The sequence below is a fragment of the Pyrgilauda ruficollis genome, unplaced genomic scaffold, assembly GCF_017590135.1.
Source record: "Pyrgilauda ruficollis isolate IOZ18807 unplaced genomic scaffold, ASM1759013v1 scaffold43, whole genome shotgun sequence".
Taxonomy (NCBI): Eukaryota; Metazoa; Chordata; class Aves; order Passeriformes; family Passeridae; genus Pyrgilauda; species Pyrgilauda ruficollis.
In genome coordinates, this window is record NW_024525823.1 from 7450330 (window position 1) to 7473453 (window position 23124).

Sequence of the window (23124 nt, forward strand, 5' to 3'; positions counted from 1 at the left end):
CCTAATTCCGTGGATGGAGTGGGGGACAGAGAGGGGCACGGCAGAAGAAAGCACTCTGTGTTCACTGACTGGTGTACCAGAATGATGGGGTAGGGTTGAAGCAGCGAGGCATTTTATGGTGTCACAATTCCCAGGGACTCTTTCCCAAGCATGTACACTGTCTCTGTATATAGCAGCAATCCAGAGCTAACTGACATGTAAGCGCCACGGGGGAGTAAAGTTATTTGAAGTTATTAAAGTTATTTTGTCTTTCACCAAGTGAAAAAATCCAAAGTTATCCAGGTGGAAAAAAGAAGAGGAGGAAAAAACCAACAGACTACCAAACTGTGACTTGTTCAGACTAGCTTGTGAAAGTATCTTGAGGTCATCTATCCTGAAAACCTTTGAAATTTGAAGACTGTGGACTCTTGTCTCTTGGCACTCTGCCTATTCCTTCTCCTCCTCCTAGCAGATTCTGCCTAACAGTTGCCCTTTTTTTCCACTTTTAAATATCCTGAATCGCAGAGCTTGCTCGTTTTCTTCATTGAGGTCTAAGGCCTTAAGGACTGTGTTGAAGTAATGAAGAGGACAGCATGTACTGGATACTGGAGCCAAGGGAGAGGGGGTGTGGGCAGAGGGAAGAGATGACCCTGCTTCCAGGCTTTGGTCCTAATCCTGCAAACTTTTTCTCATGTGAAGAGTCCTGCAGAGGTCAGCCAGACATTCTGCACGAACAGCGACTTATTTGCTATTTGGCATCATGCTCGAATTATGCTTAAAGTAGTCATAAAAACACAGAGTTTGTGATAAGGCCTGGAGGGGGTGCTTTGAGCCAGCTCAACAGGGAGTCTGCTGAAGACATGCATGGGATTAATTAAATAGAAATTTTGTGTGTTTGGCAAGCGTGGCTAGGTTTGGCTAAACTCTAGGACTCAGAGAAAGTGCCTCCCTAAAAAGAATATATAAATGCAGTGCCACCAGTGTCCAATGTGCACTCTCTGGCATTGCCCTCAAGAAGGAAGGTTAGCACATGATCTTTCCAGGAATTATCTGCCCAGGTGGCCCAGTTCCTTGCGTGCCAGTATCTTGTGCACTCCTGTGTTTGGCTATCAGATCAGGAGGCAGCGTTCTGAACCACCCCATGATCATGTTGCATTTGTGATTACATTGTTGGCTCTTGCAGTGGGAACCATTTGTTGGGGCCCGAAGGTGCAAAAGCAGCTCTGCTGGTGCAGCCCTGATCCAGGGCTATTGCTGGCAAACATGACCTTGTGTAAGCAAGCAAAAATTTCATCCTGTTGTGTTCTAAAACCTTATGACTGTATATAGGGTCTCCTAACACAGAAGGCCTTGTCAGTTGATTTTGTGTAGAATTAGCTTCAGTCCTTACTTTTCTGCTGAACAGATATTTTCTAGAGTATGCATATATTTCTTAGCTACTTCACTAAAATGCAACTTACTAAAATGCAGCTTGCAGCATGGAGTCCAAAGTGCCCAACACTTCCGTGGTGTTGGTAAAAAGATGCTCCTCTGTACACAGAGCCTTAAGGTTTCTTGCATTCCTGACTTTAATTGCTTTTGACACACTCATTTAAGGGTAGTGGGGTGGGGAGGGGACACAGCTCTTCCGTGTGAGTTAAACAAGAGGACCCCAAGTGCTGCCTGCTCCAGCTCGTGCAGGCAGAGTGCCACGGGGCAGCAGCTGATGAAAACGGCAGCTGCTGCAGATGCAGGAAAAGACCAGTACTCAGCTGCTCCCTCCTGCGCCTTCCCCCCGTGTTGACAGCATAGCTGTTTGTCCTGTGTGGCTATCACAACCTGTCTCCCCAAAGACCAGAGTATGGTGAAAGGCCAGGCTGCTCCCAGCCTCTTCTTCCTTATTTATGTATCACAGGAGGAAAAAACCTAGATGGAGATAGGGTGTTCGGGGTCATCCTGTTGTAGTCACAATGATGGCAACAATTCACAGCTGAAGCATTTGATTTGTTAACCTTATAGAAATATGCCATTAAATACTGTATTTAGCTCCTCAGGGGAAGTAGCCTAGTTTCTTTTTCATTTTCCTTTTCTTATCCCTGTTTTAGCACTAGTGACTCAGCTGTCACTCTCCTGTGGAAGGGCTGCTGGTGTCATAGCTGTGATTGGATGGCACCAAAAACCCATTTCTGCTGAAAATAATTAATATGGTGCATTTTCACCTCAAAAAGAGCCTGTTACAAAACTACTAGAAGGTTTTCATTAACTTTTTCAAGCTTTGAAGCTTCCCTGTGTAACAAAATTGGAAATTTCTGTATGTCTCCTTGTGTTTATCCTTGTCAACAAGGCAGAGTCCGGCAAAGGCTGGTGCACATTTACCCTACTCATTGAGGGCATTCCTGTTCAAGCACACAAAGTAGTTCATATGCATTTAGACATGCAAAAAAAGCCTTTGCAGGTGAGAATTTCACTTTGCAACAGGCATGTGAGCAGATCCTCGTAAAGAGAATTAATTTCCACTAGCTCTGAAAAAAGTCAAACTTGAGATGAGTGTGGACTCTTCCACCTCTTTATTTTTTTCATTCCCCTTTTTCTAACTTTGATCAGAAAAGGGCTGGTTCATTTCTTTTTTTCTAGATATCCCATCTCCTCTAAACTTCAGTAATGGTGGGTGGGGGGGGGCAGAAGAAGAAGGAAAGAAAAAGCACAAAGCTTAGTAAGCCCATTTTATATTTTGCATATTGTCTCATGTTGCAAAAGTGTTAGCAGACCTGTCATAAAGTAAGAACATCTCAGGGTTCTTGGTGTAGTGGGTTCTTTCCCCTTCCAAAGGAGGGAAAATATCCCCAGAAGTATTTGCCATTGCTCCTTCTTTTTGCCCACATCTATTCAACTGCAACTTGAAGGTGCTTGTTTCTTGTGTACTTTGCTTATGAAAATGATACCTGGCATACTTAGGAGGCCTTGCATTCTTGAACTGTGAATGCTGTGAACAGTGTCATAAGAAAAAGATGATGTACAAAGGCATCATCATTCTTGGCATTGTCCTTTAAAATTTACCCTGTGTCTTGGACATGTAGGTGTTGAAAAAGAGCTTATTTCAAGCAGTGTAGTTCCACTAATAAAACACATCAGTTTTCCCCTAAAAACCAGATGTGGCCTGTGTCCACCCAACCCATGTGAGATCTGGGTTAGTTTCTCTAAGAAGCAGAAAGTTATCTGAGAGAGAATATATCTGGAGGAATTGTAGGGGCATCTCAAAGTGCATACAGCTACTGCAACCCCAAAATGCGTAGATTTTGATTCAGCAAGTCAAAACTTTGAATTTTCTGGGGTATAAGATGGTGTCTGTGAAGTTGGCTCAGGGCCTGTCCCAAAGGGTAGGGAAGACAAGGCTGGTTTGTGCTAGCAAATGAAAGCAAAACAAGTCTCTTGATTTTATTTTCTGTAGAATCTTTATGGAGTTAGTGCTTCTTTGTCTGCCTGTTGAGGCTGTAAACTTTCACATGCAAGTGTCTTCTACTGGTGCAGTCCTTCCCACACTTGGAGCTCAACCAGACTGCATCCTATAGAGTAGATAATTCTTGTCATATTACCTGGTGAGGGCTCTTGCTGTTGACACAGTTGAGGTTCTAAAACCCATTGTCCTAGGGCTCCACAGCTGCCTCTGAAAAAGGCATGTATGGAGCAATACAAGGACCCCATTGTGGCCCGAGTACTGGCCTCAGGAGGGATTACTCATGTGTACAGGTTCAAATCCAGAACATGAAAAGGCTCCTCCACTCATCATTCTGCTATTCAGGCTCTGGTGTTGGGGTGGGGCTTGAACAAAACATCGAGTGCTGAAGCATTTTGATGCAGTCTAGTTTTAGGCTCAACATTCAGCACTTGGGATTATGATTGTATCGATGACGGTGGTCTTATTTTCTCAAATTAGGTAAACAGCTTTAAAAAAAAAAAAAAAGATGACTTTCATACTTGTGCATTTACCTGGATTGTGAGGTTTCTGGGATGGTGCTGCTGCCAGTTACGTGCGAAACCGGAATGTCCTGCTTGCTGCAGCAAAGGTCTGATTCACTAGCATTGTAATAAGTGTCATATTCCCTTTTGTCAGCTCCTCGGGTATATTTTGCCCTTGCAGTAAACAGAAAATAAATTTTAAAAATCCAGTAGAACCAGTAACATGCAAGTCATCTGAGTCAGGTGAGGTTCAATGAAAACTAAAACAGTTCATAAGTGGGGTTAGGTGAGGCTGGGATGAATGTGGAGATGTAGAGTTTGGTTTGCGTACAGAGGAGCTCTCTGAAGCTGCCATGCCCTGGGAGGCACTGGGAGTCACCATCCCAAAACCTGCCTGCCAGAGGATGAGATCTACTCCCACCAGCAGAGAGGGTCAGGTGCTCTTGGATGAAAACAGGAGGACAGGCTGGTGGGCCTGTTTGGTGGAAGTGCCCCTTTCTCCCCAGGGCTCCCAAGGGTTGCTGGTGTCACTAGCTCCAGGTCTGACCTGGAGCTGCCCAGATTTTAAGTCTGCAGAAAGGCTTTTTCCATAGGGAGGAGAAAAAGAATCAAGTGCTGTCATCTTGGAGATTACATCCAGGTCATCACAGCATGGAAACTAACGCCATGTGCCTTGGGTGGTGAGTTTCTGGGCAGACCTGGTTTTGGAACTGAGTGCCCTGATGCAATGTATCAGTGGAAGTGAGATCAAAGAATGGGCTGGGGAAAGACTGCTGGAGTAAACCCACCTTGCTGTTCTTGTAAAAACGGTGTGAAGATGGATATTTTTGTCCACCCATGTCATCTGGCACAGCATGAGCTGTGTTTATGTATACAGAAAGCCAATCTGTAGGATTCTTTAAATATACTCCTAAGTGCAGTGTTTAAAACATGTTCCCCAATGCAAATCTGTAGGATTCTTTAAATACTAAATATTAAATACTGCTAAGTGCAGTGTTTAAAACATGTTCCCCAATGCCGGGGGAAAATACAGGAATCTATGTAAGCAAGAGGCTAGGGAGGACACGTGTTATTCTCAGGATGAAAGCAGAATGCACATCAGAATACATCAGAAGGAAAACTGATCACTTTCTACTTTAGAAAGGCATTAATATTTTACAGCTGCCATTACGTTTTGAAGAGTGCTCAGGTATTTACTGGTAGCTGTCCAGTTTGGAGTCATGAAGGAGATACCTGTTTTTCAAGTTGTTCTGTTCACTTATCCCTTGTCTCCTAATTGACACCCTGTCCACAGCAGTGCTGCAATAACTCGGAGGATATCTGGAGTCACAGCTGCGTGTTCCCACACCAGCTGCCCTTTGGGAGGCTCCCAAGGGTTTTTTGCCTGTAAAAGTCAGTGGGTCAGACCCACTGAGAGCCACGCTTAGGTGCATTCCCAGCTTCCCCCAGAGCTCAGGTCTGTGGGGCAGGACCATTCCCTTTGCCACCTCAGCTACCAGCAGAAGCACATCATATTTTAAAAAGCTGTTGTTTTTTTTTTTAAATGACAGAGTATCTTCTGGTTCAATAATAAAGTAATTATGTGCTTAAAATAGCACACGAGAGGGGTCCTGTTTCAGATTAGCTGACAGAGCAGAAATGCTGGGGGCTGGTTTGGAGGTTGCTTGTGGGCTTTCTCATGAGAAGGTCTCAGGTGCCTGTGCTGGCTTCTGAAGGGCTTGCTGCAGCCTGATCAAACTCAGTCAGGCGACAGTGTATCAGATCTATTCCTCTCATCAGTCACATGTTTGCTGTAACTGTCACCAGATTCACAATTTAGTGTGTGCAGCTCAACACTTCCAATTAATCCAGGCTGGGTGTTTAACAATCTATCATTTCAGAGCTAGCACTTTGCAGAGCTGTGTGCAGGGCAGCCTTGAGCTTGGCTTCCAGGAGCCCTGGAATGCTGTCTCCATGCACATAGATTTTATTCTTCCCCTGCCACTGTGTGGTGGGAGTTGTTGCTGGTTTAGTTGCATTTCATAGAAAGTGTTAAAAAAATCAACCCATGACTGCAAAAGATTTCAAAAAATGAGGATTTATAATAGGTGATTCAGCAGTGAGAGGCTTTTGTGATCTTCCAAGGGAAGCTGCTATTTTTAGTGAATTATTATAAGCAGTAGCATCACTCACATTTATTTATAAAGGCATGAAAGAACGCCCATACGTGTTTCTAAATAGTCAATGTATAGTAACAGCCATATGCTGAGAATGAGTAAAAATAGAATTGAACACTCTGGCTTCCACAATGATGCGTGAGAGTTGTGCTGGGATCTTTGCATCTAAGAAATGAAAAACAGAGGCTTTTTTTTTTTCCTCCCTAGATCTTCTTTCTAGCAATATAAACCCAAAGCCTTCGTGGTGAAAGTCTGCCTTGCAGTAAAATTTAGGATAGAGGACACAATCTCAAGATAGGTCAGGGAAGGTGTAGGTTGGATATTAGGAAAAAATTTTTCACCAGAAGAATAATAAAGTTCTGGAGTGCTCTTCCCAGGGAGGTGGTAGAATCACTATCTCTGGATGTGTTTAAAAAAAGACTAGACATGGCACTTGGTGCTGTAGTCTAGTTGAGGTGTTAGGGCATAGGTTGGACTCGGTGATCTTAGAGGTCTGTTCCAACCTCATTATTCTGTGATTCTGTGAAAATTGCATTGTTTTCATTAAGGTCAGTGGTCTGGGTGACCACTGAGGTTTGGGAGGACTCTTCCAGTAGCTTCAGCAGCTGGTGGATTGGGGCTGTGCTGACAGGAGTAGCTGTTTTTTTGGGTGTTACTGTTATGTACAGTGTTCAGGATGATTACTCGTGTGTGCTTGCACTTCTCTGGGAGCTCTGTGGTGTGGAGAAGTGCAGCAATGCTGTGCTGAAGGAGCTCCACAAATAAAACATGGTATTATTTCCAAAGTTCCTGCAGTGGAAACATTTGAAATGCTGGGGCTTGCCATTGAGAAACAATAGGAGAAAAGAAAGATGTTATCTGCTGGTGATACCACTCCTGAACAGAAATTACAAGTGTTTTGCTCTGGTTCTGCAAAGACCCAGCCCTGTGTGTCCATTGCAGCCTTTTTGTATGCAATCCTTGGGTTTAAGTTCAATAAGGGCAACATCTCCCATTTTCTTGCTGACTCTGTTCATGTCCCAGTCAAGCCTGTGATGAGTTCCCTTGGGATTTCAACTTACAAGAGCAATTTCTCGCAGTAAATTCTTGCGTAATAATTAAGTTAAATCCTTTTATTTAAATCAGCTGTGGTTTTGAGTTTTGGGCAGCCACAATATGAAGTGGGTGGAAGGGACTGAAAAAGATGCCTCTTGACAAGGTGCCCTAGTAACCTCAGTGACAGTGCCCGCCTCCTGATTCCCAAATCCTATTCTAATGTGGAAAAGCATTGCCACAGCATGCAGAGGATAACACTTTGTTTTTTAGGGGACTTCCTATAGCAAAGGGTGCTGAGGTACCTGGCTCCTGACACTGCTGGGGGTTGCTTCAGAGCCTGACCTTCCTGGTCCGCAGCTGCGTTAAAGTATCAGCGTTTTCCTTGCACTCTGCTTCCCGTCTCCCAACACCCAGTGTAAATGACAGCCAGCATGCTCTACTCACAGCAAAACAAATGTTATTTATTGGAGTCCTCATGTGGTCAGAGCATGTCTGACTGTAAAATAACTGGAGATTTTTCTGCTAACTGGAAGCGTGGTGCTCTGAGGCAATTTCCAGGCAGTGTATTATTTTCAGCTAAGTTTTATTTACGTCAGCGTAGCAATTTGCAATATCACTGTTTGCAAAGAGTGAAGCAGTGGTTGTTTTAACTAGAATTAATTTTTTTTACTTTTCTTACTTTTTTTTTTAGGAAAAACTTTTAAGTCATGACTCAATTCCCATAGGTCCATGCTTGGAGATGCTTTTCTTTTGAAAGAGGAGGGCACAAACCCCCTTGGTGGGCAGGTGGCTCGCTGCCTGCCCTCGTGGCCAGCGCAGCTGGGGAAGCGTGGTGTGCGTGTCGGGGAGGGTTTGTTTTCCCTGTGCTAATCACTTTCTCCTGTTGGAATTTGGCACGGCGCAGTGCCCCGTGTGCGGGACACAGGAGGCAGATCCATGTACTGCTCTCCTGTCCGAGCACATTTCAGGGAATAAACCTTTTCTGGACTTGCTGTTCTCCCAAGGAGCTTAAATCCCTCAAGGCTCTACTCTTCTGGGTGGGGGACAATGGGCAGAGGTGCAGGCAGAGCTGATCACAGTGGAGGCATCTTCTGGTGTTCTTCCCCTACCACCAAGGTCAGAAAACTCCTCTGAAGAGAGGATGAGGAGGGGAAACCACAGAACCACGCTTCAGATGCGAAGCTGACTTTCTTAAATCTGTGGGATATTTTTTTTCCGTTTTCCTGAAGGAGGGCGTGCTTGGGTAGGGCTGAGCCTGCGTCACCCCACATGTGCCGGAGTGTGAGGATGGTGCCTTTGCCAGCTGGGTGTGAAGGGGTGTACCCTGCAGGACTCTGGTGTGCTCTGGCTGCCTGCTCCTGCTGAACAGCTGGTGGGATTTTTGAGAGCTGCCTTGGGAGCATGCAGATGATACTAAGCATCAGGCATCAAAACCACTTTGGGTGTCAGGAAAGATTTCTTTTTCTTTGTGTAATTTTCTTAATGCTTTTTTTTTGTCCCTGTAGCTTCCATACTTTAGGGAAAATATAACAATCTGGAACACATAATACTTGTTTTAATATAGAAAATAGGTATATCAGGACAATATGGCTGCATAGATATTGTGGGAGAACTCTCTTTATATTTTAGTTCTTGATTTTTCTGTATCTGCAGAGCACCCTCACTACTTTATTAAATTATATACATTTTTTTCTGGTTTGAAAAAACTCATAGGAAGGAGGAAGAAATTCGGAGGCCACTTTGGGACTTCAAGGTTCTTTGAGAAGTATAGCACTGCAGCCTTATGCAGCTAGGCAACAAGGGACTGTATGGAACCAATAGATTGGTGCTTCCTAAAGATCAGCTTCCCTAGGCTTGCAAATCCCTTTCACCAGGAATTCTTATGTGCATGCACACAGTTGGCAACTTCAGCCACTGCATCTGTTTTCTTGTTTACTTGCAACTGAATCTCCTTGGGGACTTTAAAGCAAACAAAATGTAAAATATGTGAAATGTAAAATGTGACTGTCCCACTGTGCTCTGCACTGATGCAGCATCCCCTTTAGTCCTGTGTGCATTTTTGGGCACCACAGTATAAAAAAGACACTGAGCTATTAGAGAGTGTCCAAAGGAGGGCCACAAGGATGGGGAAGGGCCTTGAGGAGAAGCCATAGGAGGAGCACTGAGGTCACTTGGTCTGTTCAGCCTGGAATAAAAAGAGACTGGGGGGAGACCTCGTTGCAGTCTGCAACTTCCTTGTTGAGAGGAGGGGCAGACACTGATCTCTTCTTTGTAGTGACCAGTGGCAGAGAATGGCATGAAGCAGTTCCAGGGGAGGGTTAGGTTGGATATCAGGAACAGGTTTTTCACCCTGAGGGTGGTTGGGCTCCCCAGCTAAGTGGTCACAGCATCACTTGTCTGAGTTCAAGTGTTCAGACAATGCTCTCGGGCACATGGTGTGACCCTTGGGATGTCCTGTGCAGGCTGGGTGTTGGACTTGATGATTCTCATGTTTCCCTTCCAACTCAGCTTATTCTGTGATTCTGTGATTCTGTGAAAACTGGTAGTTGAAGCAAGTTTTGAGTTACTTCATGAGAAGGCACAGACACTGGTCTGGACAGGTGGGCAAAATGTGTTGGATTATTAACAGACTCCAGTTTCATCAACCACTGAATGCAAAAAAAGTAGGCTTTTCTTAAAGAAAATAATTTTTTGGTGAAAGCTGTTTCTAGGGGTGTTCATCCCAAATGAGACTTGTGTGACAGCATTTTGAACAAGATGACATAAGCTGAAAACTGAAATTCAAGTGAGCAAGCAGAACCATGGAGAACTTGGACTCCCTCTGTTCAGCTGGAGGCTGATAAGCTGGAGTTATTTTCGTGGCTTCTTTTCAGTGGTATTAGATCTGATGCCTTTCTCTGCTGCATGGCTACCAGACAACTTCATATGATGAAGTGAAAACATTATGTATGTTAATACAGGATAAAATAAAGTGTAATTCTCCCGAATGAGCATTAGCAGCATTTATGGGTCTGCAGATAGTGTTTGTTTTTCTCCCACCATGTCTTAATATCCCACTTGTTAAACTACTGCTTTTGATTTTTAGCCCTAACTTTACAGTTTAGGAGCCCATATCTGAAATTGCAAATTTGCTGCTCACTACAAAACACTGAAAGAAAAACAGACCAATGTGTAACTTGGATTCATCAGCCAGCAGCTGCAGCTGCACCTCATCTTGCTGATCTTCGGGCCTTTTTTTTTTTTTTTAAAAAAAAAAAGGTAGGGACTTTTAAGAGTTAAGTTACACAACTCTCATTTTATTTTTAAAGCGAGTGGATTCCTTGTTGCGTTGTCGAGGATGATAAATTGATACCACATGTTGCTTCCAGACAAAAAAGACTCTGTACTGCAGTGGAAGCACTTGCAGCTGGTGTCTGAGTTAGTGGACGGGCTCCACAAGGTAAACACTGCTTGGAAGAGGCTGAAATGGGCACAAGGAGGGGGAATTTTCTCCATTTTAAAAGCTCAAACATTTGCTGCTGTTGTCTGACCGAGTCTGAGTGTTGAAATAACACACAGTCCCAGCCTCCTTGGGAGACTCATTCAGTTGTTTGTATCAGATTAGGGACAGGGCACTTTGGAAGTGCTTGAGTGTCCTCTCTGTCAGCTTGCCTGTTTGCAATCTTATCAAAATATTGAGAGAGGCTCGTGTAATTAGGACATGCTAGCTGATCTGGGGGGATTTTCTTGCGAGCAAAATGTAGCTGGATCCCTCGCGGAGTATTAACCAAATAAAACACAGTACAGTGGATCAACATTTGTTGAAGTTGAGAACACGTCCCTGAGTTTGGGGAAAGTGGTATAAGGCCTGGTGTTGCTGCCCTGGCTGTTCTGGCCCCCAGCTCACCACTTCTCCTGGTGCCATCAGCCTAAGCCAAGGAAGAACAGCAGCACTGCTTGCCTGTGGCACTGCACCAACCTCTGCTCACACCAGTTCTGCCTGGTCTCTGTGTTCCTCTGCCCTGAGTCTTCCTTGTCTCCAGGGACAGTCCCTCTTCTTGCAGGACCACTTTCAAAGGGGACTTCAACCCAGCTGGTCTGGCCTCAGGGCAGTACATGATGCTCTAGATGTTATCTGCAGGAACCTCAGTCTTCTGGCTTTCAGTAGAGCACACGACATTCTTCAAGTCCAGTATAAATAGTAACACTAATAAAGGGAGGAGCTCATCATATTTCTTTTTTGCTCTTCTCGAGTACAGTCCATATGTTGTACCCATCGGTGGTATCCGAGCTGTCTGCAGCCTGGCTAGCATCTCTCCCATCTACATATGGTCTCCAGGACAGATGATGGAAGTTCCTTTATGGATTTTTTAAAGCTTCTCATTGCATTTTGGCATGCAAAAATGTGTTATGTTTCCATCACCATGGCCTAATTCATCTCCCACATAAGTCAAAGACAAATCCCCATTAATTTCATCAGCAGTGGGTTCAAATGATAAACTGTATTTTCTTTGCTTCCACACCTCCTTTGTGGTTTGTTGCATGGTCATATATTAGTAATGCCCATAGTTGTGAGCAGCAATTGTCCCCATATACTTTCCTGTCTTTTAAGCAGATGGGAATATTTTGTGACAGCTCAGAAAACAGGTAGAAATTACAGTTACTTCCATCCAGATGGCCACCTGGTAGCACAGTGCAACAGCCTTCACTGATGTGAGTTGTCAATCCTGGTGGCTTCTGTAGCAAAACTTGCATGAGAAAGGATAATAGGATCCAGCCCTGATTTGATTTGGCAGGGCACCCAACAGAAGGAGAAACCAAAAAACTCAGATACTGTTGCTGAAGAGGTTAGTGGGGGAGGTTACATGAAAGAAGTGGGTTTTAAGGCAGTGTTTGAACAGAGGGTGGAGATGGGGTACACAAAAATAAATTAGCCCACAATTATGCTTAAGAAAATCTTCCTGCAGAAGAAAAGCAAAGAAAAACAGAAGCAGGATTGTAAGTGGCATAGTGCTTAATGTAAAGGAAAACAAACTGCTTGGATTTTTTATAGCTAGCAATTTCCAGTGCAGAACGATTATTACATTCTTTTATTATTTGAGTAAAACCGACACTGAGCAAAAAGATGTAGTAAGAAAATTACACATGTGCATATACATATCCACACATGAAGGAGTCCTCATCCTGAAAGGTGCCTCAGTCTCACAGTTTTACCATTTAGGATTTTCATGGTTTTACGCCAAATACTTTCGTACTACGGATACCAGCAGCAGAAATAAGCCCTTCTATGAGAATACTGTAGGCTAAAAACTGTTAGCTGCTGGCACTTTGGCTGAGTGTTTTTATATCTGAAGCTGTGCATGGCACGCTGCATATGCCACTTCAGGTGTTTATCCTCTCTTAAGATTTATTTTTCATTAGCAAGAGTCATGATGCCATGTATTCTTATACCCAGCATTTTTAGGTGGGGAACAACATGGTTCGTATGGCTTTTGAAACCTGACGTGGAGTTTGCATGGATAAATCCCCATGCAGATGTTCTCACAAGTGGTTGTCCATGGAAGTTACAGGGAGTGAGGATGAGAGCTACCTGCAGAGATGCAGTACAAGCTGGAATATCAAGAAAGGTTATTTTCTAAAAAAACATTGGTTCTCCAGCTGGTTTTACAGGGAGAAACCTGAGAAAGTAAGGAGTGGTACCTAGTTATTAGAAGTTAGACTGTTGCCAGACTCAAAATATTGTTAAAATGCCATCATAAACAATAAAAAGCTTTTTCCCTCCTTAAACTGAAGAATTATTATGATGCAGCTCAATCCACCATATTCTGATGGCATGGTAGTCCCTCAGGAATGGACATGTTTATAGCTGAGGCACTGACCCAAACTTCTCTTGAGCATGTCAGCAAAGTCTGATCAGTTGCTTTGTGTAAATTGTTTAAAACATAACAGTTGCTGTTCTGAAGCATGGTCCATATGATTTCTCTTTTCATTAAGTGAGAATCACAACCATGTCTGCTGTCTGCGTGTGAGAATTTCAGGCATGTTTTCCATTTCACAATCTGACAAAAACCACAAAACAGTGGGAAAAGAAAGGCATTTTATACTGAAAATAATTGTTTTTTAAAAAAGCTGGGCTGTGCGTCTTTATATGTATCTCCAGTTTATTTATGCCAAGCATCCGTGTTTCCTAAGGATGCAAATATTGAGGTGCTGGTGAATGATTTGTTGACTGATTCGTTCTTTGCCCATTTAAATCTGGAGTTTCTTCAGTGTTTTGTAAACAAAGGGCACTTGTTCTGAATGGTTTGATTGTGTTATAGTCTTGCTGACTGTGTGTTTTTAAAAGTTGATAGGACAAATGTGATTTTATCCTTTTCATAGATACACCTGGTAATTGCCAAAATTTAAGAAAAAAGAACTCTACACGCTTTAAACTTAAAGGAATAGCGCAAGGGGTTTCTCAAAGGAATATGGGATAGCTCCAAAAATCTTTTGGATTTCCGCATGAGAAAAAAAAAGTTGGTTTACCAGACCTGGAAGCATTCACACTAACAAATACTATTTGCTTTTCCTTTCTTTGATCCATATTTTAAGCACAAGATCAGCAGGATGAGTGGAGTGGGGTTTTCTTCTCAGTTATTGTGGTTTATATCCAGTGCCGTTTCTCTGGGGGTAATGTGGGCTGGTTTCTCAGGCTCTTTCTGATTCTGGGGTGATTATCATTGGTTTGAGCCAATGTGGTGTTTGGGCAGTTTGATACTGCTGACTGGTGCAAGCAGGTACAACGCAAGAGCAGGCTGTGTGCAGGCTCCCCTGAGAGCCCTGTGTTCCATAGCATCCTGTACAGCACGGAGTATCCGGCTGTGCACAGCAGCTTCATCCAGCTCTGTATCCAGCAGCTTACGGGGACAGGGATATCGTTGCAAACTGTGTCACATCATGTTTTGAAGACGGTGAGGATACTATAGTGAGGGGACAGCTGGCCAGCTACTGCCGTATGGGCATAATTCTGGTGCCTCTAATCAAGAGAGAAAGTACAGCTTAGTCATGCACAGAGTGCCTGTGGGAGAGGAGCAACAGCACTTGCAGTTTTCTCAGGAATTATTATAACAAATATACAGCACACGTGCCCATGAAGAATTAAAAAGACATTTGCAGAGGCTGTGATGAGTGTGACTACCCCTCCAGCCAGATTTTTGCTGTGCCTTCACACTTCTTATTTCAAGGAACTGATAGCAAGATTACTGATAATAATAGTTTGTCCTGAGTAAAAAGTGAAGGAGAAACATCTATCTCCTTTCTAGCAGGAACGTCACTCTCTTAGGAATGTTGTCTTTTCTTAGGATGAAGCTTTTAGGAGTGTGGAGATGGGCACAAGGAATGCACAGCTAGTGCAATTTGGGGCTTGCTTTACAGCAGGACAGGCTTGCTTTACCATGCCACAGTCACACTCCAGCTCTCCCACATCCAGCACCTGAGAAATTCATGAAGATGTCCAGGAGGGTCCAGTGATTTTATTCATGTGGCTGTTATCATGGGATGTTAGTTTAATGATTGAGATGTGGGTTGTAAAAGAAGTGGGGTGCTGGTCTTGATGCTTTATTTTCTTCCTTTCCTGCAGAATTCGATCCGGCACAACTTGTCACTCCACAGCCGATTCGTCAGGGTGCAGAATGAAGGCACCGGGAAAAGCTCTTGGTGGATGATCAATCCAGATGGTGGAAAAGGCGGCAAGGCGCCCCGGAGACGTGCTGTGTCAATGGACAACAGCAACAAGTACACCAAGAGCAGAGGGCGGGCGGCAAAGAAAAAGGCAGCCCTGCAGACAGCCCAGGAGACGAGTGAGGACAGTCCTTCCCAGCTCTCCAAGTGGCCAGGGAGTCCCACCTCCCGCAGCAGCGACGAGCTGGATGCGTGGACAGATTTTCGCTCCCGTACTAATTCAAACGCCAGTACGATCAGTGGCCGCTTGTCACCAATTTTGGCAAGCACCGAGCTCGATGATGTTCAAGATGATGATGCTCCACTTTCTCCCATGCTGTACAGCAGTCCATCGAGCTTGTCCCCATCGGTAAACAAACCGTGTACTGTGGAGTTGCCTAGGTTGACTGATATGGCTGGGACAATGAACTTGAATGATGGACTGACTGATAACCTCATGGATGATCTCTTGGACAATATAACACTCCCTCCCTCCCAGCAGTCACCCACAGGAGGGATAATGCAGAGAAGCTCCAGTTTTCCTTATGGTTCCAAAGGTTCAGGGCTGGGCTCCCCGTCAAGTAGTTTCAACAACGCTGTGTTTGGGCCATCGTCCCTGAACTCCCTCCGCCAGTCACCCATGCAGACAATTCAGGAGAACAAGCAGGCCACCTTCTCTTCCATTTCTCATTACAACAACCAGACGCTGCAGGATCTCCTCACCTCTGATGCGCTTAGTCACAGCGATGTCATGATGACACAGTCTGACCCACTCATGTCCCAAGCCAGCACAGCTGTGTCCGCCCAGAATTCCCGCAGGAATATAATGCTCCGCAACGACCCCATGATGTCGTTCGCCGCGCAGTCCAGCCAGGGCGGTTTGGTCAATCAGAACCTGTCCCATCACCAGCACCAGTCCCACAACTCCTCTCTTAGTGGCAGCCGTGCCTTGTCCAATTCCATCAGTAACATAGGCTTGAGTGACTCCAACAGCTTGGGATCCACCAAACATCAGCAGTCACCTGTCAATCAGTCTATGCAAACACTTTCTGACCCGCTGTCAGGCTCCTCTTTGTACTCCTCTAGCGTGAACCTCCCGGTCATGGGACATGAGAAGTTCCCGAGTGACTTGGACCTGGATATTTTCAATGGGAGCCTGGAGTGTGACATGGAGTCCATTATCCGCAGTGAACTCATGGATGCCGATGGGCTGGATTTTAACTTTGATTCCCTCATCTCAGCTCAGAACGTTGTCAGTCTGAATGTGGGGAACTTCACTGGTGCTAAACAGGCTTCATCACAGAGTTGGGTACCAGGCTGAAGAATCTTTGAGAACAGGGAAAACGGGCAAACAGGTCAGTGCCCCATAGACATGGTAAAATAATTGGTTCCTTAGTTTTATTGGAGTTTGCACCGAACCCTTAGTAGTTAGTGCACACTAATAATAGTAATTTGGCTTGTGATGGCATTGCTGTGTGTTGGTATGCAACAGGCACAACCAAGAAACATGGAGGTGTGGAGGGAAACGAGGCTAAGCTATAAAAGCTGCTCGACTGCAACACTGTCAGCACGCATCTGGTGTTCAGCGCCCTTCTTAAATTAGGCATGCGAAATGTTAATGACAAATCAGGCAAACCAAGGTGGAATATTTGTGGTTTCTAGGAATCACAGAGCTCTAACTCGTCTTCTTTGAAGTTGCAACAGATGGATTCCCTCTTGCAGCCGATGCCACGTGTAGCCAAGCTGTGTTACGCAGGGATGGGCGAGGGGCTCTGCAGTCAGTGGAGCAGTGTTGCTGTGGGGGAGGAGGAAGAGTGTCTTTGCAAGATCAGAGCACTCACTTGGGATAAGGTGTGTGGGACAGATCTGGACAGAATCAGTGTTGTGCTGCTGCTGTGGTATAGCAGCACTAGCAAAGTTGTTTGGGTTTGTTTTTTCGTAAAATTATGTGTCTTGGCTAAAAAAAGGTATCAAATGGAGGAGTTATATATTGGTGGGATCCTGGTCTCAGGAATGTCCTGGCCTACTTAGTGTTTTAAGTATGAAATAACTGTTTTCCTTCTCCCCCCCTCCCTGAATGGGGTAGTTGTCTTTTTCTTTTGGACTCCTCCAAGAGAATATCTGTAGGTTTGAGTTCTGACATAGGTGTTTTTCAAATGTTAGCTTCTTCAGATTATTTTTTTTTCAAGATTGATGTGGTTTTTTCCGTTGCTTATTTTCCACAGCCGGGGACTTGTAATCATTGTTTCTGTCATTCTTTTGTGATTCTTCGGGATCCTGCCCATACCTCTGCCTGCTCACACATACATATTCCCTGACTCATAGGGCAGGTGCCACACAAAGGGCCCTTTCTCCTTTGTTTATTTATTAGTTTAAGGGAGTAAATTTCAAAATGTAGTAGGATAAAAGGTTAGCTATAAATTATTGAAAGTGTTCTATTAACTTCAGAATAGTATGTAGAGCATCTCAGTGGTGAGGTTAAATGAGGCATCCATTCTGTTTACAGCTTACTTCCAGCTTTCTTCTTTTCCAGGTGAAGGACAGAAAGGAGTCAGTGTCCTTTGACTTCACAGTGCCTAATTTGCCCCTTTCATCTTTAATTGTGTTTTCATTCACTGTTTCACAGTTAGGTGTTCAAGGGGAAGCTTTGTGGTAGGTGAGCAGCAGTGGTGAACCTGGAGAATGTTCTCCTGTTTCCTGTGCGTACGGAGCACCTCAGGAGACGTGCTGTGATCTGCTGTCTGTGAGGGACAACAACGCTGCCCAGGCAGCCTCCTTTCAGTCGATCTGCAAAGCTGCTGTGCTCCAATGGAGTTGTTGGTGTGCACAGTCCTTTCTCTGTCAGTGCAAGGATTTCCTCTGGTTCTTGCACATCTTTTCACTCTTAGCAGGAGCATTGCAGTGCACAGCCAGGAGACAGGCTGCAGAGAAGGGCTGTAGAGGACACTGTGTCCCACGGGCCGTAAGAAAGGCAGCAATTTGGCAATGCCAGGGCCAAACATGTATTTTGGGGTTTCTTCAGTTCTGGTAGTGGAGAATTTAGGAAAAGAAAGGGGGGAGAAAAAGAGACTTGATTCAAAATTGAGGAAGCAAAAGTTTGCAGCAGATCATGCTTGCTGACCAGTTCTCTCTTCCTTCAGGTGCGTGAGCTGCTTGGATTTAAAAACCTTCTTTGCCAGAAGTTTAAAAAAAAAAAAGGCTGTAGGGACTTTATTGCTGTGCAACATCCAGCAGTACAGTCTGTCAAATGGGGCCTGAAAAATGATGTTACTGACGGTTTTGCTTGACACAGGCAAATAAGGCAGCCTCTTGCTTCCATAGCTTCATGTGCTGCATGTAGGTAGCGGCCACCAAGGGGGACCTGTGTGGGCAGTGTGGAGGAGACACAGCACCCCACCTCACTGATGCTCCCTGCTGCCTCTTCACCCTGGTCTCTGGCATCCATGGAAAGCAGAGCTGCCATGATCTTCTTCAGGCTGCTCCCTCTGAATAAAGGAACTGACACATCTGTGTGAGCAGAGTCTCATTGCAGAGGACAGATTTATTAACGAGACAGCTCTCCTCGGCCGATTGCTGTCCAGTCATCTGTGGAAGACTCTCTCCCTCTCCCTGACAAGTGGACCGGCTGCTGTGGGGTGCCTCTGGTATCAGGTGCAAGCGCAGATGATTTCTGCTGAGCTGGTTCATCATGCACCTTTCCTCATCTGTTAAGCAGCGCTGTTTGAGAGTTTGCTTCCCTGTGAGCATCTCGTGTTTTGATAGGGGCTTCTCACATGACATCAGATGCCATCGTTCTGAATTGCTTTTCTTGGTTACTTCTCCAGTAGGGATCCCTGATTTAAAATCTTCTCTCGGCAATGTTCATGACCCCAGTAATGAATCTTTGCAAGCCCAAAGACTGGGGAATGCTTTTGGCAGAACAGCCTGGCAATTGCTTACGCTAAATCTGTTTCACGAGGGTAGACAGGTGTGTTTTGCAGGCAGGCAAAAGCGGTTACAATGGATTATTGGTATACCTAGGAATAGTGAGTGCTGTGTTCTATTAAAAATAAGAGAAACATTGGAGTCAGTTTTCAGGAAGAAAAGAAAGAAGGCAAATACACAGGTATTTAATTTATACATACTTAAGTATAGAGAGAGGTTTACTTTGGAAGAAAATCAACTACAGTTTCTTCATAGGGAAATTAAAAAACCCTGCAGGAGATGCCACTGTTGCAGGTTTAGTGGCTGTGCACGTTTGCTGCACACAAGCCTGTGCATGGCCCCTGCAAAGAACCCTGGCCAATCCCACCCCACCAACCTGTGCCCATGAGGCTGCCCAGGCCCAGCCTTTCAGAGCGCCCTCATTGAGACATATAAATGAATTTGGGTTTGGTTTGGTTTTTTTTCTCTTACAAGAAGGAATAGAGAAAATCAATTTTTTTTTCTTGCTTTGTTCGCTTAGTCATAATTTTTCCCTCTTATACTGCCTGGGGCCTCTGTTCCTCTCTCTCTACCTGCTTTCCAAAATAAAATGGATAATGCCCTCCACCCACTCAGATAATCATCACCTTGGTATTTCAGAGGCTTTAGCAATAAATAGACATCAGTATTCCCTCACCTGTCTCTATAATACCTTTTATTTTGAAATTAATGGGTCCTTCTCTTAGTCTGGGATTCCCACAACTCTGCACTTTGCTCCGGGGTCTGTCTCACCTGGCAAGTTCAAAGAGACTTGGCTTTTGCCGAAGAATAATCCCCAAAGAGAGCATCAGGGAAGACTATTCAGGACATGTGCTGCTGCCTGGAAGGTCAGGAGCTGGTGAGCAGTTGCTGCATGGGCAAACATTTTCTCTAGCACCAAAACCCATCCAAGACGTTGCTTTTACCTGGATTGTTTCAGTGATGTTCAGTGATCAATCCAGTTTACAATGGCATCATGTAGGCAGCAGTGCTGCCAGGGTTAGGCATAGGGTGGAGAAAGGCTCAGCACGAGCAGGGCAGGAACTTCTTGAGTTGGTGTCATAGGCTGAAAAACTCATCTGAGGTGCATCTTCTGAAGGAGGTTTCAATGTGTCATTTATCAGGGTGCCTCTGGGCTCTGTAACAGAGCTGTGCTGGACTCACGTTGACTTATTTGAAAATTACATGTAAAATACCTGACAGGTGAGTTAAAGTCACTCATTTTCCACTAGTATCATCTAGGTCCCACATCTTCTTATTGCAGAATGCACAAGCTGCAAACAGCAATGTCGTGTAATGTTCACACTTGGTGACTAACATCTCTGGTGAAAAAAAATCCTAGGAAACCTAACAAAATGTCTGTTAGTCTTTCATTAGTCCATATCAGCTTGTACTACTTGCCAGTTTGTTACTTGGTGTTCAGCCTGTTTCTGTGTACAATTCATACCTAAGACAAATTGGTCTGAGAATGACTTCACGTTTACAACACCATCTTAAAAGTGAAAATAGGTAGTCAAAGATCTCCATTTGGGTGGAGTTTTGAATCAGAGAGTTCTGTACAGTTTGCCACAAAGAAAATGATTTTTGTTTTCTGCCAGAAAACGTCTGCCCGTGAAAGCTGAATTACTGGATTTCTTACGTGATGACCTGTGACTGCCTCAGTATCATAGCTGCTCTGCCTTCTTTCTTATTTTCAAAAATGAGGTCTTAGGGATAGGGCTGCCAGGTTTCTTACACAGAGCTAAGGTGGGGCTCTCTGCCTTCAAAAAATAAAAGGAAATTCATGAGCAGCACATTCTTCTGCTCCGTTTCTAGTAGGCTAGTGGTTAAGGTGGTGGCACTTGTAACGTTTAAATGTTGTTTCTGCCAGCCCAAGTTTTGAAAGATGGTTTTGTGACTACCTGAACTCCACACATGCCAAGTTTGTTCTTTGAACAAAAATATCTATGTAGAAAATGTATTTTGTGGGCAATAGGGATCCCTTCATCTCCAAGGAGGGCCTGCCCTGAGCAGGCTCCTCAGTGGCTGGGGACATCAGTGGCACAGGAACAAACTTTGTGCTTGTGGCTGCTGGGGAGGAGGAGAGGGGAAATTGGGACAAACCCCATTGGGACTGCCCCCCATGAGGTCCCACTGAAGCTGATCAAAGCCCCTTGCGTACAGAGGCCAGTCCTGGGCTTGCAGGGATGCTGTGACTTTTGCTGTGTGAAGACAGCAGGAGCTGACACACAAATGAATTGCTCACTCCTTCTGGGAGTAGGGCTTTTTTGTTCTGGTATGTTTTTAATCTGGGTTTATTGTTTGGGGTTTTATTAACCTAGAGAAGAGATCTGTAAAAACTAGGATTGGCTCCACAGGCTTGTGTTGTGAGTGTAAAGCAGCTGAAGCCAGGACAGCGGTCTTATCCTGTGGTTTGGGTGTTCTTCTGTTGGTGTTTTATATAGATGTATTTTTTAGAACCTCATGCTTTGTCATGTGATTCAGCAGCAATAATTAGGCAGAAACTTGCTGTCCCTGCAGATGCTAAGATTACAGGATGACATACTCTCACCAGATGACAGCACAAACTGATATTTTTAGAACAGCCCACATCAACTGGTCTCCCCAGTGCTTTCCTCCTTGGATCAGCAGTGCACAGGTTTTGTTACAGAATGAGTCTTCGCAAATCGTCTGTCTCATGTGAATGAGCCATAATGATTGTTTAGAGCTGCAGATCAGTGTTGGTCCCTCGGTATGTGGTTTGCCTGATAACTCGGCTGGTTACAGGTGGCTTTTCTTTGTTCGTTCCTTCCTTTGAGCCAGACTTTTAAGTAGCCCCCATGAAAGCATGTTTTCTTGAAGAAGTGCGTAATAGGAGCTCCTTTTTAGAAACATAGCGTCACGCAGCTGAGGAAAGGTCAGGATCCTTTTTTCATATCAATTGGGCACTCGGCCCAGGTGATGAGCTGACAGCTGGAGAGGTGCAGGTCTTGTGTTGATGCCAGCCAAAAAGCCCAGGTACAGTGTGGCAGTGGGAGTGCACGTTTGAGTAGTACTGATAGCCAGCCTTTCTGTCCTAGCCTGGGGAAGGGGGATGAAGGAAGGAGCCACCCTGGGCTCCTGGTGCCAACGGTGAAGGATCTCCAGCAGGATGTTCCCATCAGCACTGTCCCTGATCAAGTCCCGAGTGGTGTGTGGGGATGCTGACCCCGTTAAATCAGGTACCTGTGGTGGGTGGTGGGAATGCCCTGCTCTGGTCTCGTCTGCCGGGGCTGTTTAATCAGCTTTTCCATTCAGATTGCTGCACGGGGTGGCAGTTATTGGAGTCTGGCAAAAGGGACATCTGCTGAGCAGGAATCGGACAAGGACACAGCTCGGCTAGCGGAAGCCACTGTGCAGCCGTGGCTGTCTGCCGTTCCTCCAGGAAAAAGGCCACTTTTCCCAGATGATGCTGCAGAGAATGGCTTGTGCATATGCACTTCTACAGCTGAGCTGAATGTCTTGCCCATTGTTTTTCCCTTGCACTGCCTGCATCTCCTGGCTTTTATCTACATAGAAATGTAGATAAAATCTGGGTTTGAGGTAGGACCTTTCCTCTCTTGTCTTTTCTCCCACTTGTAAGTTATGACAGAAGATGTCCATGGTATTGGCCTCTCATTTTCAATTTACCACACAGAAAAACAAGAAGATTCCGTAGCATGGAAGATGTTTTTAAAATAGGCTTGGTACCTGGCAAAGAAAAAGAAGCTGTCTATGAGCACATTCAGAATAACAGGTACATAGCATGTTCCATAGCACTATAAACCCATAATTCAGGATGTCTCTAGCCATGCAGGTACCTCTCACTCTAAAATGTGACTCTTTTTCTTCAGATTCAAAAATGCAAGCAAATGCTTCTCTGGTCTTGCACGGGTGCAGTAGTTGCACATCTTTTTGTGATCCACAGTAGACATCTCCTTCCCAGTGCTCCCAAGTGCCTAAAGAAAGCACAGTTATTCCAGCTGATGGGCTTTACCCTTAAAATAAGATGTATTTTTTAAATCTTTTTGGCCTTCTTCATCTAGTCCAGCAGCATCCTGCCTTAAAAGGGCTGTGTTGAACACCCGGGCTGATGTCTCTCAGTCACTGGCAGTGTCACCCATAACTGGCAGGATTTCCATCCCACTCCTTGGGCTCCTTGAGCAAAATAAAGGGGATAAAATTGACCAAAAAGTTGTCAAGCAAGAAACCTGATGACCTTGTGGAGAGAAGTTGTCCTGTATCTAAGCTCTCCTGCGTTAGCCAGGGCAGAGGATTAAACCCAGCCAGATGTGATGGTTCTCAATAGTAATTGTCTGTCAGCAGGGCTCAGAGTTTCCTTTTCAACTGTAAAATGGGTAGATGGGATTTTTCCCACCTTTGTGGGTAAAATGAACTG

At 44.8% G+C, this 23124-nt stretch overlaps 1 protein-coding gene across 2 annotated transcripts in view; it reads left to right on the plus strand.

The window, feature by feature from the left end:
- FOXO3 (forkhead box O3) overlaps window positions 1–23124 on the plus strand; it is an 88934-nt gene that overhangs the window by 57322 nt on the left and 8488 nt on the right. For both annotated transcript variants that reach the window (XR_005956011.1, XM_041478014.1), the window contains exon 2: window positions 14707–16141. Coding sequence is in view for 1 of the 2 variants with exons in the window: in XM_041478014.1 (XP_041333948.1) it covers window positions 14707–16107 (1401 nt within the window). In the remaining variant the exon portion in view is untranslated. The remainder of the gene's footprint in view (window positions 1–14706; window positions 16142–23124) is intronic.